The 15430-nt window shown below is 37.0% G+C and overlaps 1 protein-coding gene across 14 annotated transcripts in view; it reads left to right on the top strand.

Moving 5' to 3' along the window:
• Positions 1-15430, top strand: part of Synd (protein kinase C and casein kinase substrate in neurons protein Synd) — a 262630-nt gene that overhangs the window by 222291 nt on the left and 24909 nt on the right. For all 14 annotated transcript variants that reach the window (XM_090383311.1, XM_090383314.1, XM_090383317.1 and 11 more), the window contains one exon: positions 12672-12829. In XM_090383311.1, the coding sequence (XP_090239437.1) occupies positions 12672-12829 (158 nt within the window). The remainder of the gene's footprint in view (positions 1-12671; positions 12830-15430) is intronic.

The following is a 15430-nucleotide window of genomic DNA, read 5'->3' as shown; positions in this document are numbered from 1 at the left end:
TCTTCTTTAATATGGAAAAAGCATTTGTATCTTGAAAATTCGGAATTTTAAAAGAACTTAATAGCCTTGGTCTTAGAGGTCATCTCCCTGTTTTATTAAACTTTTTATCTTGTCAGTCAATCTAAGTTCATGTAGGATCTTCCCTCCCTCTCTCTCTCTCTCTCTCTCATTCTTTCTTTTGTCAGGAGGAATGAGTACCTCAAGGATTAGGACCAAGCAGTTTCCCAAAGCTGTAAACAGTGTCATCTATGTAGATAATTTTAGCATATTTTTCCAGTCATGAAACATGAAGGTCATTGAAAGATAACTGCATAAGACCATTGAACATCTCAGCTCCTCGGCAGTGACTAATGGCTTCAGGTTCTCCCTTCAAAAGACCTTTGTGTACATTTCTCTTATAAGATAATCTTCGTCCTGAACCTGAATAGGGACTGGACAAACTGTTATTCTGATAGTAGTACTAGACACAAAATTCTTGGGGTCCTTATTTAATAAAAATCTGATCTGCCATTAACATATTCATCAGTATTCATCACATATTCGTGTGTACAAAGTGTACGAAAGGTCTGAACATCCTTTCTCTCCTGCCTCACATGGGATGCAGACTGATACACCTTGTTATGCCTCTGTCACTTGGGTGATCTAAGTTAGATTATGGGTTCCAAATGGACACATCTCAGATGCCCAAATTATTCGCTGTGTGATTCCTTTCGCCTCAAAAGTGGTACTTGTGCATATGTCCGTTCTGATATTCCCTGTCAGAGACTTGGCAATTTGGAATCTCCTCTCTTTGATCTTCTCTGGCTTAAAATCTCTCTACCTCATTGTGTCAAATTCATCTGTTGTCTCTACTGTTCTCCCAACTCCACTAATCACTTGGAGCTCTTTGACTTCCTCTCTTTGCAACTTGACTTTCTCCTGTCCAACTTTCCTAACAGTGAAGTAATATTCCTTGGTGATTTTAATGTTCACAACTCCAGCTGGCTTCCGTTTTCTAGTCTCACTGACCCAGCTGGTCGAGATGCTGAGGCTTTGGCAATTACTAATGACCTTGCACAGATTGTTCATTTACCTACAAGAATACCAGACAATCCTAATCATACAGCCAATACGCTTGATCTTTTTCTCACAAACAACCCTTCTAAGTACACGGTCGAAGTGAGAGGTCCTTTAGGCACTTCAGACCACAACTTGGTGATTTTCTCTTCTCCAATGGAACCTAAAGGTTCCATTGGAGAAGAGACAAAGGTAGAGGAAAGACAGATATAGGATAGACGTGCGGAAATTTGCCTTTAGCCAGCGGGTGGTTGGTTGGTGGAACAGACTTCCATCCCTTGTCGTGGAAGTTGATAGCCTAAATAAGTTTAAGGCTCAGCTGGACAGGTATTTGGAACGAACAGAGGGGTGAAGTGGAAGTGGTTTTTTTTTTTTTTTTTTTGGCTGATGCTGCATAAGCTTGCTTTCTTGCATCAAATGCCTCTACTAATGCTAATGCTTTATCTCATTGCTATTCCCAAACTCGTGTTGTTTGGCATTATAAGAATAAAAAATGGGATGACCTGCGAGACTTCTTTTTTTCTTTTCCTTGGTCGGATTACTGTTTCAAAACTTCTGATGTCAATGTTTGCTCAGACCGTGTCAGTGAAATTATTTTTGCAGGAATGGAATCCTTTATCCCACACTCCACTTTAAAATCTCGTCCCTTATCTAAACCTTGGTTTTCCAATAAATGTGCTAAGCCTGTTCAAGAGAAGAATATTGCATATCGTAATTGGCTTGTTTCTAATTCTCCAGTTTCATTTTCTGCCTACACCAAAGCTCGTAACAATTGTAAAGCAGTTATTAATCAGTCCAAACTAGAGTTTGAACAGGCTAAGAGTAGAAAACTTGCTTCTTGCCCTAATGGTAGCCGAGCATTCTGGTCTCTTGCCAAAGCTATTGGCCACAACTTTTGCCCATCTCTGCTCCCACCTCTGTCCAAACCAGATGGTTCTGTTGTCACTTCAGCCAAGGATAAAGCTGACCTGCTAGCATCCCATTTTTCTTCCAGCTCATGTATTAATGATCTTGGTAAAACACCTCCCACCATTCCAAAAACGCTCCATTCAATGCTTCCTGTGGTCTTCCATCAAAACGATGTCAGAAGGATTTTGAAGAATCTTGATGCTAAGAAAGCTCCAGGTCCCACTGTCCAACTTCAAACCCACAGAACCAACTTTTCATCTTGCTCGTTTATTCATTCATTCAACTGCCGTTTTCTGGAACAACCTTCCTTCATACGTATTTCCTGAAAATTACAATCTGCAGAAGTTCAAGTCCAATGTCAACAAATATCTTCTTTCGTCTTCTCAACCTCCAACCCAAGCACGGTATTAAGTACTATAGGTTCTAATACTTCTCGTGTTTGGGGTTCACAAAAAAAAAAAAAAAAAGGAACAGCATACTTCAGTGGCTACAGCTCATCCACCATTAGGTTCTGTGTGTACTGGAGCATTTTGAATATCTTTCATGTGGAAGCAAATGCACAGCACAGTGTTATTGCTTCGACGTTAGCAGTTGTTTCTATCCTACACATTTAAACCGAAATCTCTGCTAGATCACCCCCATGCTGACATCCACTTTTCAGCCATGATAGGAATACTTCTATAACACTTGTCTGACTACTAAATGTCTTTTCAGTATTTGTGTCCACGAGCTACTCCAAGATTTTTGTATCGCACTATGCAAGGTTGCCTGGTCACCAATGCAATCTATTCCACTATATCATGCTTTGGTTTCAAGATGCAACTTCTCCCTTATGAATTGGATGAAATATGATATTCCCTCTTCTGTCTACTTGCAGCACTCCAGATATTCCCTCTTCTGTATACTTGCAGCACTCCAAGCAGAACATTCTGACTTTTTGCCAGTTTATACTGATGGCTCAAAGTTAATTATTTATGGTATCTGCTACTTTCTTTCCAGACACTACTATTTTTGAGCAGATTACCCATAAAAAAATAAATAAAAAAATTAGTAAAAATAAATTGGCACTCACCAATAGCAGTAGTGTATTATACACACAGATGCCTTAAGACAATTACAGGTTTTATCAGTGATGAGATACATTACTCATCCAATCCAGTCTCAGATTCAGTGAATGATATGTATGTGGATTTGATATACAATTCTGTTGGATCCCTATGCTATAGACAAATAGCACACAATAAGGTACACTCCAAATAGTAAGATTTATGGAATGGACAGACTACAAATAAATTATATCAGATTAAGCCTGTAATCAAATCATGGACGTATTGTCTGTAAAGGAATTTAAGAACAAAAATGTGCTTCATATCTTTTTTTTTTTTTTCTGATGAAGCTTTGGAAATGCTCTTGACATCCAACTCTAAAAAAACAAATCCAGTTACAGCATGAATTTGTTAAGGGGCGATCTTGTCTGATAAATTTGATTGGATATTATAATGCAGTAACCAAGAACTAGATGCAAAAAAAAAAAAAATAATAATAATTTTCATATTATATACTTGGATTTCAGAAAAGCTTTTGATACAATTGCACATAAAAGACTGCTGTACACAAATTGAAGCAGTGTGGCATTAAGAGAAAATTACTGCTATGGATAAAGGGATGCTCTTTATGACTAATGTTATTAGTGGAGTACCCCACGGTTCAGTGCTGAGCATGTTGTTTTCTGTATTTATTAATGATATTGATAAATAAATGTCAGGCTTAATGTCTATGTTTGCAGATGATAAAAAGGTTGACAGGGGACTTAATGGCAATAATCAATGTATTCTACTTCAACAAAAGATCTAGAAATATTAGGCAGGTGGGCTGAGAAAGGGCATTTGAAGTTGAACAGTGACCAATGCAAGGCACTGTATGTGGGTAACAGTAATCCAAGATTAATGTACCAACCTGTGTGGTACTACACTCAGGGTGATAGAAAATAAAAAAGACCTGTGGGTAATTGTGTAGTTATATATGAAATTCTCTGAGCAGTGCAGCCAGGACAACTCATGGAGTTTTGTCAATTTTGCTAGAAGGGATAAGGAGGTGATTACCCCATTGTGCAAATTTGTATGTTGAGGACTGCATGGGTCTGGAGACATCATGATAAGGACGTTGATCTGCTGGAATGGACATAGAGAAGGATAACAAGATTGGTTTAGGGAACGAAAGGCTTAAGGGTTCCAAGAAAGGCTTCCGTTCTGCAAATTGGAGTACCCAGAGGCAAGGCACCTGCTTGGTGATCTGATTGAGATGTTTAAGGCTTTGAATGCATTGAGCTCACTCAATCCATTTAAAGCCTGGCAGCATTCTTTCTTTTGGTCAGACTACACACATGAGGGGCCATAAATTCAAATTGAGGAAGGATAGTTGCAGGACACGTCTGTGGAAGTTGTGTTCTTTGCTTTCAGCCAGCAGATAGTTGATTGTTGAAACAAACTTCCATCTGCTGTTGTGAATGTCAATAGTTTGAATAAATTCAGGTAAGAACTAAACAAACTGTTTAGGGAATGGACAGCTGTTGTGGGAGGGTTTTTTTGCTGATGCTGTAAAACCTTGGTTTCTTGCATAATTTCCCACTACCATTACTAAATAGCAGTGCCATTGTTATGAGCAAAACTTCGAATCAACATTTCTGAAGAGGACACAGTCTATAATCTCTTGAAGCAGTCATTATGAGTTGATATCTAAGAGACAGTTCAATGAAAAATCTACAGGTGTAAATTCACCTCAAATTCATTTCAGGGCAAAAATATATATTTTTTATAAATATAAAAAAAATTTTTGAACTTGCTGTAACATTGAATACCTTTTAAGTAAATTCTAAAGGATGCATCCGCATCCGTAATAAATGCCATTAAGTTCGGTGACTGTGGATAAAGCCAAAGGCAAAATGCTCGTGGCTGTTTTGAACCTCATACACTTGCAGTAAAGTTTACTACTATCATAGTAGTTCGCCTTTAGTTTTTTTTTATTGAAATTTTATTTGAAGGCTTTTGTTCTAGGAAAATGATTAGAATGGGAAAATGACATGTGCAATTATTAAAAACTGTTTTGTTTCTCTCTCTCTCTCTCTCTCTTCTTTAACTATTAATGAAGAAATTGATAATTTATTTTTAAAGTAGTCATAATATTAACAACCAGGGGAAAAAATTTATTCAGAAAAACTTGCATATTATAATGTTATTAAGCTTCTGAAGAGTGTTATATGAAAATCAGCATGCTTGGATGAAAATTAACTTAGATTATGAAAAAATAAAACTTCTGACATTTTTGATTTATATTTTAATGTCAAAGCACACATTGACCAAAAAAAAAAAAATAATGAGAAATACTCAAAACTGCCAGGTGCTATAAGCATTTTAAGATGCACATTTTTTTACTTCTGCTTCCACCTCTCTAATGAGAAACATTTGTGGAACTGCCATAAAAAAGCTTGTTACTTAAGGCAGGCTTTTTGGTTAGCTCTCCAAAATGCAGTACAATTCACAGTGGGAGCTTGGTCTTCATGATTTGCAAAAAAAACAAAAAAAAACAAGTGAAACTGCAAACCTTTTTGACCTGTGAACATTGGAGGATCTATATTTCAGGTAATAGCAACTTTTTAAGGGGTGGCATTTGCTGGGTCCTGTCTGAAGAGTCTTGGGTACTGGGTTTACTTTGGTATGGGATTTCTAATACCAATTATAAATTTTTGAAGTTACCAGTCTGTGGTAAGAAAACTAGTTCCTGTTATTTTGAAAAAAATTATTCAATTTAAATTTATCTCATGGTCTTCTTGCATGTCTTTTCTTGTATGTCTTTTCTTCATAGCAGTACCTTTCTATGGTAGTTAAATGAGCTAATTTTGCAATGCCATTTGGAGAGTCTCTGGTGCTACATTTTGCACCATGGCTGTTAGTTACCAACTCCTTGTCTGCTGTATACCTAGTGCAGGTGTTACAAAGTTCTGTGTACATCAACGGTGAAAGGGTAATCTTAAACATGCCATAGGTAAACTTTATTGACACACTAAAAGAATGACACAGTAGAACTGTACACCTAAAACATAAGTTAGTTAATCGAATTATATTTGGCTACAAAAATAAAATAGATACACAAGTCTTTGAAGTCCAGTATCAGAATGCAGATGTAATATTGACAAAGACATGAATAGTACTGAATTATTAGTCCATGAAAGGCAGAGACCCATTCTTATTTTTTTTTATTGGTCCTATTTTCTAACACCTGCCATATTTTTTGTATACTCAGATTTCTGGAAATCATGTATTTTAATTATTTTATGGAAAGTTTACTTTTCTTCTGGATGGCAATTAAGTTTATGTTATGTATTTTCAAATATGGATCTACCAAATTTATCAACATATCAAAGACGCCATTAGATGGATGGCGCGCCTCCGTAGCCAGGTGGGAAGGAGCAGCAGTGCGTGTAGCACACGCTTCTTGATTAGACCAGGGTTCGAGCCCGTCACCACCAAATACGGAGAATGCGGAAAAGTCAGTGAATGACCACCGCATATCCCGGAGCAATATGGCCTTAGTTGCTAATGCTCCTAAAAACCAAATAACAACAACATTAGATGGACGAAAGAAGCTATGAGAAGCTATTTAGAAATAACTTAACTACAGTATATAACAGCATGTGATCTACTATGATCACATGTGCATCATATACTGTAGTGAAGTTTTTTCCTGTTAAACAAGAGCACACATTTGTTTGTGATTCATTTTGTGTCTTTATGTACTAAACTAATTTTCAAAAATATTTTAAGTTAGTTTTCCTGATTTCTTGCTCATGAAAAATATATTGGGAAAATGCAGCTTACCCAGGGATTGTCTGTAAGTGATGTTTCTCCAGATGTTTTGGGTGTCAGATACCCACTCTGAATTAAATTTTTCCAGTTCATATGTGTACAAAGTATTTATTTTTCATTCGTGCCTTTACTACATAATTCTATATAACTCATTCATTATTATCTTGCATGCAATTCTGAAGAAGTGACGTTATGCACTTGAATTATTTCAAAATGAAAACTTCAGATGGCAGATACTAGAACTGTTATTTTCAAGAGTTGTGCAGTGTGGAACAGAAATCATCCTTCTTAAGATGATCTGAGAGCCTTTTTATGTAAACCCCAAACATGAGAGGTATGGGAACCTATAGTACTTAGTACCGTGATTGGGTTGGAGTTTGAGAAGACGAAAGAATTTATTTGTTGACATTGGACTTGAACTTCTGTAGACTAATTTTCAGGAAATACATATGAAGGAAGGTTGTTCCAGAAAATGGCTGTTGAATGAATAAATGAGGAAGATGAAAAGTTGGTTCTGTGAGTGAAGTTGGACAGTAAATGAATGTTGACTGGTGGCGGCACGTGTTCGGACTATTTTGAAAGAGAGAGCGGGAATTATAGAAGCCAATTCAGAAGAACAGTGCCCATGGAAGTATCTGTAGAAGTGGCAGGCAGCAGAAACAGTACGTCTATGAGACAGTGAGTGGAGAGACTCTGTTAGAGTTGAATCATTAATTAACCTAACTGCCCTCTTCTGAATGGCATCAAGAAGCCTGAGAGAAGTTTTGGGGGCACCACCCCAGATGTGGGAACAATATTCCATGGCAGGGCGGATTTGCGATTTATACAGAGTGAGCAGCTGTTTGGAAGAAAAGTAATGCCGAGAGCGAAAGAGAAAACCAAGTTTTTTTTTAGATGCAGAGGAAGCAATATTTCTAATGTGATTGTGCCAAGAGAGATTAGAAGTCAGGGTAATCCCCAAAAGAGATATATCATTTTGCCTAGAAATCGGAGTGTCACTAAAGATAAGCATAGGAGCAGAAGAATCCTTTTTGTGAGATTTAAGACAAGACTGAGTTTTAGAAGGGTTGAAATCAACTAAGTTGTCTTTGCCCCACTACCGGAGTTCGAGCCCGTCACCACCAAATATGGAGAATGCGGAAAGGTCATGGAATGACCACCGTATATCCCGGAGCAATATGGCCTTAGTTGTTAATGCTCCTAAAAACCAAATAACTAACAAACAAACTTTGCCCCACTGGAGAATTACCTGAAGATTGGCATTTAAGGAATTGGTAGCAGATTTTCGAGAAGTTAAAGCTGATTGAGCAGGACAAGGTTTCTCAAAATGGAAAGTGGAATGCAATGTGCTATCATCAGCAAAACTATGGATAGGATTTTCAGTCAATGGAAGAAGGTCATTAATATACAAGAGGAAAATAGTGGGGGAAAGAACTGAACCTTGGGGGACACCGGCATTAGTGGAGAAGTTAGAAGGCAGAGAGCTCTACCATCACCCTTAGTGAGCGATCAGAGAGAAAACTGGATAACCAGTTACTAAAAACAGTTGACAAACCATAAGATGGAAGCTTGTTTAGAAGACCTTTATGCCAAGCATGATCGAAAGCCTTTGAGATGTCAAGAGCAACTACTTGTGTTTCACTCAACCTTTCCATTGAATTAGTCCATAAATGGGTAACATAAGCCAGAATATCACCAGTGGATCGACACTGACGGAATCTATACTGGCGATCGTTGATCAGACGGAAGGTTTCTAGGTAGTTTAAGAGTTAGTGGGTATTTGATTTCTCCATTTCTTTAGAAAGAGTAGAAGTAATTGCAATGGGACGATAATTGGATGGGAGAGATTTGTCACCCTTTTTAGGAACTGGCTGGATTTGAACAAATTTTCAAGCAGAAGGTTAGACCGGGGTTCGAGCCCGTCACCACCAAATACGGAGCATGCGGAAAGGTCAGTGAATGACCACCGCATATTCCGGAGCAATATGGCCTTAGTTGCTAATGCTCCTAAAAATCAAATAACCTAACCTAACCAAGCAGAAGGAAAAACACCTTTGGAATAAGAAAGTGAAAAAAGGTGGCAAAGAATAGGAGTAAGTTCAGGAGCACAGGTTTTGAGAACAGGTGGAGAAATACCATTGGGACCTGGAGCTTTCTTAGCATCAAGATTCTTCAAAATCCTTCTGACATCCTTTTGATGGAAGACCACAGGAAGCATTGAATGGAGCGTTTTTGGAATGGTGGGAGGTGTTTTACCAAGATCATTAATACATGAGTTGGAAGAAAAATGAGATGCTAGCAGGTCAGCTTTATCCTTGGCTGAAGTGACAACAGAACCATCTGGTTTGGACAGAGGTGGGAGCAGAGATGGGCAAAAGTTGTGACCAATAACTTTGGCAAGAGACCAGAATGCTCGACTACCATTAGGGCAAGAAGCAAGTTTTCTACTCTTAGCCTGTTCAAACTCTAGTTTGGACTGATTAATAACTGCTTTACAATTGTTGCGAGCTTTGGTGTAGCAGAAAATGAAACTGAAGAATTAGAAACAAGCCAATTACGATATGTAACGTTCTTCTCTTGAACAGCTTCAGCACATTTATTGGAAAACCAAGGTTTAAATAAAGGAAGAGATTTTAAAGTGGAGTGTTGTGATAAAGGATTCCACATCCTGCAAGAATAATTTCACTGACACGATCTGAGCAAACGTTGACATCAGAAGTTTTGAAACAGTAATCCAACCAACGAAAGATGAAAAGAAATCTCGTAGGTCATCCCATTTTGCATTCTTGTAATGCCAAACAACACGAGGTTGAGAATAGCCATGAGATAAAGGCTCCATTGGAGAAGAGACAATCACCAAGTTGTGATCTGAAGTGCCTAAAGGACCTCTCACTTTGACCGTGTACTTAGAAGGGTTGTTTGTGAGAAAAAGATCAAGCGTGTTGGCTGTATGATTAGGATTGTCTGGTATTCTTGTAGGTAAACGAACAATCTGTGCAAGGTCATTAGTAATTGCAAAAGCCTCAGCATTTCGACCAGCAGGGTCGGTGTGACTAGAAAACAGAAGCCAGCTGGAGTTGTGAACATTAAAATCACAAGGGAAAATTACCTCACTGTTAGGAAAGTTGGACTGGAGAAAGTCAAGTTGCAAAGAGAGGAAGTCAAAGAGCTCCAACACATGAATTTGACACAATGAGGTAGAGAGATTTTAAGCCAGAGAAGATCAAAGAGAGTAGATTCCAAATTGCCAAGTCTTCAACAGGGAATATTGGAACGGACATATGTACAAGTACCACCTTTGAGGCAAAAGGAATCATATAGCAAATAATTTGAGCAAATGAGATGAGCAGTAGTTGAATCAACCGATAACTGAGATTCTGTCAGAAAAAGTACTTGGAGTTTGGCAGACTGCAAGTGGAAATGGACATCGTTGAGATTAGAATTGAGACCACATATGTTTGTGAAATGAATTAGGAAGTGCTTGGGAAGTTTAGATCTTTTCGCAGATAAGCTTTCTCTATTAGTTTGACAATTCATGGTGTATTTAATAGTAAGAAAAAAGTGGGTGGGACATGCTGTATTTAGTAATGAAATTTTTTGATATGGCATACACATGGTAAGAATATACCCAGATCCTTGACATAACGTGGCCTCGACAATGCTCCCCGCATACACACTACTCGGACTCCCTCTAGTCACTATCTGGCAGAGTAGAGGTATCAGGATCAGAATGTTAGTCATTCACACAGTAGCAAGGTTTTGTTGATTTATTGGATTGAGTGTTTTCTACACCAACTTGTCTTAATTCCACACTCCAGACTTCCTTGATTATCAGCAGCAACTCTTCATGCATTAAAAATCTGCAGATAAGACTCACTAATATTGCCCGTTAACAAATCCATGCTGCAGCCAGAACATGGATTTGTTAAGGAGTGATCTTGTTTGATCAAGCTGGTTCGATACATACTGTGATGCAGTAACAAGGGAACTGGATGCAGAAAATAATTTTGACACCTTATACTTCTATTTCAGAAAAGCTTTTGATACTGTTGCCCATAAGACTGTTGTACAGACTGGAGCAGTGTGGTATTAGTATTAATGGTGGAAATGATGCAAGAAAGCAAGCAAGCTTATACGGCATCAGCCAAAAAGGAAAAAAAATCCCATTTTGCTTATCCATCCTCTCCAATAGTTTATCTAGTTCTTCCTTGAATTTATTCAAGCTAATCACTTCCATGACATTTGAATTTATGCCCCCCTCTTGTACATAATCTGAGGAAGAATCCCATCAGCATTGAGCTTGCTTAATTCGTTTAAAGCCTTAAACACCTCAATCAGATTTCCAGATGCTGCAGTTTGCAGAGCTGAAACCCTCCTTGGTAAGAGCACCCTGTTCCTTCACCAATCTGGTTGCCTTTTGTGCACCCATTCCAGATCTGCATCCTTCCTAATGTGAGGCCTTCAGACCTGTATACTGTACTCAAAATGCAGTCTAACCATGTCCTTGTACAAAGGGACAATCACCTCATTACTGCTAGCAAAGTTTCTGTATATCATTTACAAAACTTCATGATCTGTCCTGGAAGCATGTCTGCACTGCACTGCTCAGAGAATTTCATATCTGCCTGCACAATTACCTCTCAGGTCTTCATTTTCTAGTTCCCTGAGTTTAATACCACACAGTTGGCATGCGATTACTGCTACCCATATGCAGTACCTTACATTTGTCATTGTTAAACTTCAATTGCCATTTCTCAGCCCATCAACCTAGTTTTTCTAGATGTTGTTCAGTAGCTTACTCTGATTATCATCATTAACCACTCTGCCACCCTTTATGTCATCAGCAAACTTAGACATTAAGCCTGATCTATACCTTCATCAGTATTATTAATAAATATTGAAAACAACACTAATTTTAACAATAATTTTCATCCACGAAGAGCAGCGCCCCCATCGATAACTACTCCCAGTCTTCTCGGACTCAATCATCTCTTTATCCATATCAGTAACTTCCTCCTAATTCCACATTACTCCAGTTTGTACAGCAGTCTTTTATGTGCAACAGTATCAAAATCATTCCTGAAATCCAAGTATATGATATCAAAATTATATTTTTGTATCCCATTCCTTGATCACTGCATCATAGTATCCAGTCAGATTTGTCAGACAAGACTGTCTCTTAACAAATCCATGCTGTGACTGCAGTATGATTGCATTCTTGTCTAGATGGTCCTGCATTACTTTAACTAGTAATTCCATTATTTTCCCATGAACAGACGTTAAGCTAACAGGCCCGTAATTGCTCTTGCCAAATTACTTTTTTCAGGTAATTTGCCTTACTTGAAAAGTTCTAATTTATTTTAATTGTTAATCTACACACTAAGAACTTAAATAATATAAGACTTACTGTTTATTTCATAAATTATTTAGTTAATTGTTTTCTACTTGTGCTGTTCACACCATCTTGATTGGAGTTTTCTCCAATTTTAAGAACTGAAAGCCTTCCTGTTAATTTATATCTGTTATCAGTTCTTTTTAACATTAAGCTCCAGAAATTTTCATTTAGCAGATTTTGTGGATAGATTGCTTATTTAATGGCTATACTGTACATTAATTAAAATATTTTTAATGTATTATTTGCACTTACTGCTTTCACTAATGCCACTTAGCTTGCTGCTAATTTAGATTCATTTTTAATTGACTGCTCACATCATCAAGCTTACTGCTTTATAAATTATAACTGAGCATGTTTATATTTATTCACCTTTTTTTATAAATAGTAGACCATTTTAATGTTTACTGCTGCACTGTGCTTTTAGTGTAAATGTAATTCATTTGTGATAGAAATGGACAACAAGAACAGAATCCATTTGATGAAGATCATGACGAATGGGATGAAGGTACTGCTGATGCCCTTGTAGATACAGGAGAGCCTGGAGTTCCTGTTAGAGCTTTGTATGATTATGAAGGTGCTGAAGCTGATGAATTATCATTTAAACAAGGTATTTCTTTTTTTAATAAAATGTCTTTTATAAAAATCTGTTATGTGTAATTTATTTTATTTTTTCAGTATTTGACAAGGCAGATTGCTAATAGACAGTCTCAAGTGACAAAAATTGCTGAAAGTAAATTAAATTCCCTATAATAGTATTTGACAGAAAGAGTCCCTGTAATAAATTTTCATATTCTCCATATGACCCCATAACTTTTACCTCGTCTACATAAATATTAAAAATGTTGGAACAAATTTTATTTCTATAAAGTGGTAAACCTCCAGAAAACTTTCAAATTCATTCACAAATATGTGTTCTCAGTTTCAATAATGTTTCCACCTACAGTCTGCTGAGCTCCAGCTGAATTTTCTGAAAGAATAACCACCATTTGCCTCATTTTTCCTAATTATTCATTGTATAATTCTGTTCACTTTAAAGATTGTACTTTGTGCATATGTCTGCTCAGATATTCTTTGTTGGGCATTTCCTAATCTGGAATCTCCTCTTTTTGACATCTGGCTTTAAACCTGTTTACCCCAAGTTGTGAATATTAAAATCACCAGTTGATGATTTTAATGGTCAAAACTCCAGTGGGCTCAGTTCTTTATTGCAGACTTGTCTAGTAGAGATTCTAAGGCTTTTGATGTTACTAATGGTCTTGTGTTCAATTGCATACTACACTGGTGTGCAAAACTTAAGGACCAACACTATTTCTAAAGGTTACAACCACAAAATCTTTACTCAAGGTACTCTTTACTGATGAGAGTAGATTCAGTCTCAGCAGCGATTATGGATGTCAGCTAATCTGGCGAAGGGTTGGCACATGGTATCATCCCCCAAACATCACTGAAAGGGATCGATATGGCGGTCGCGGTGTTCTCATCTGGGGAGGCGTTATCTTGGATGGACGTCACAACTCCAGATACTGGAAGGCGGTACTGTAACCGGTGCATGCTACTGTACTGAGGTAATCCTTCCCCGTGTGCTTCTGTTCCGAGGTGCCATTGACCCAGAGTTTGGATGTTTGGATTTTATGGATGATAACACCACACCCCATCGCACTGCAGCTGTTGATATGCTTTTGGAAAGTCAGGACATTGTTTGTATGGATTGGCCTGCCCATTCCACTTATCTAAATCCCATCGAACACATATGGAATGCTCTGGGGAGATGTCTAGTGGCACGTCCACGCCCACCAGAAAATGTTCACCAGCTGAAGATGGCGCTAACAGAGGAATGGACAATGTTACCGCAAGAACTTATCATCCTAGATAAACTATCTAGAAACCTTCCATCTGATTAACAATCGCCAGTATAAGTTCTATCATGATTAATCCACTAGTGATATTCTGGCTTACATTACCCATATATGGATAAATTCAATGGAAAAGTTTGGTGGAACTCAAGCAGTTGCTCTTGACACTAGAAAGACTTTTGATCATGTGTGGCATAAAGGTCTAAATAATCTTATGGTTTGCCAAGTTTTTTTGCAATTGGGTATCCAGTTTTCTTTCTCACTGCTGACTGCAGGTGATGATAGATAGCTCTCTCCCACTCTTTTCCTCTTGTATATTAATGACCTTCCATTGACCAGAAATCCTATCCATACTTTTGCTTATGATAGCACATTGAATTCCACCTTCCAGTTTGAGAAACCTTGCCCTGCACAAACAGCTTCAACTTCTTGAATATCCACTACCAATCCTTAAATTGTATTTGATTAAATTCTATGCACAGTTTCTATATTTAATAAATACTTATGGTTTTTTTTATGTGTAAATACTGAGTTACTTTTATCTGAATCTTTGGATAGACTTTTAAGTTGGTCAAAGCATATATTTTATACATTAATTAAATTGAATTTTAATATTTATCCAGAAAAAAAAATTATGGATTTGAGTATAATACTTTTAAAATACTTTTTCCAGAACAGAAATACAATTCAATTTATTTATTAACAATTTATCTGCATATGACTTTGAGTTCAAACCTTAAATCATTATATAGAGTACATAAAAATTCATCACATAACAAAATTTAAAAGAAAAACAAGTTAAAAAATTATATAATTGGATAATTGAGAGTTTATTGTATTGAATACATAAAGTGCTGGGTACCCTAATGCAATCTTAAAGTATATATTAGTGAATTTTTATTTTAATCTGAAGGCAAATTATGAAGATGTCAGAAAATCTTATATAGGAGGGTTAAATTGTTGATAAAGTGGCCTGTTTGCTGCTGTTTTCTTTGGTATAAAATATTTGTGACACTTTTAAGTCCTCCCCAAAAGATGGGGATTGTTATAAATTTTGTATTGATTGAATTATCACATTTTCTGGACAATAAGATGCACCCATATTTTAGAACAAACATGGATGCATCTTATGTTCCAGTGTGTGTTATCGTTGCAAAACATTTTGGGGAAAAAATATTTGATTGCATATATGTGAAATACAAATTCACAAATGCTTTCAAAACAAAATGTCAGTGTGAAATGAAGCTTTTATTCATCATATAATGCCAATAACTCTTCATTGCTACTGTCACTACACTTGTGTTCAGACAATAACACCAGGAACGATGTTATGGTTTGACCTTTCATTTTCTTCA

The sequence above is a fragment of the Mastigoproctus giganteus genome, chromosome 10, assembly GCF_048544385.1.
Source record: "Mastigoproctus giganteus isolate SK-2022 chromosome 10, ASM4854438v1, whole genome shotgun sequence".
Taxonomy (NCBI): Eukaryota; Metazoa; Arthropoda; class Arachnida; order Uropygi; family Thelyphonidae; genus Mastigoproctus; species Mastigoproctus giganteus.
The sequence above is the reverse complement of the archived record's forward strand: the minus strand, read 5'-3'. Positions and strand labels throughout refer to the sequence as shown.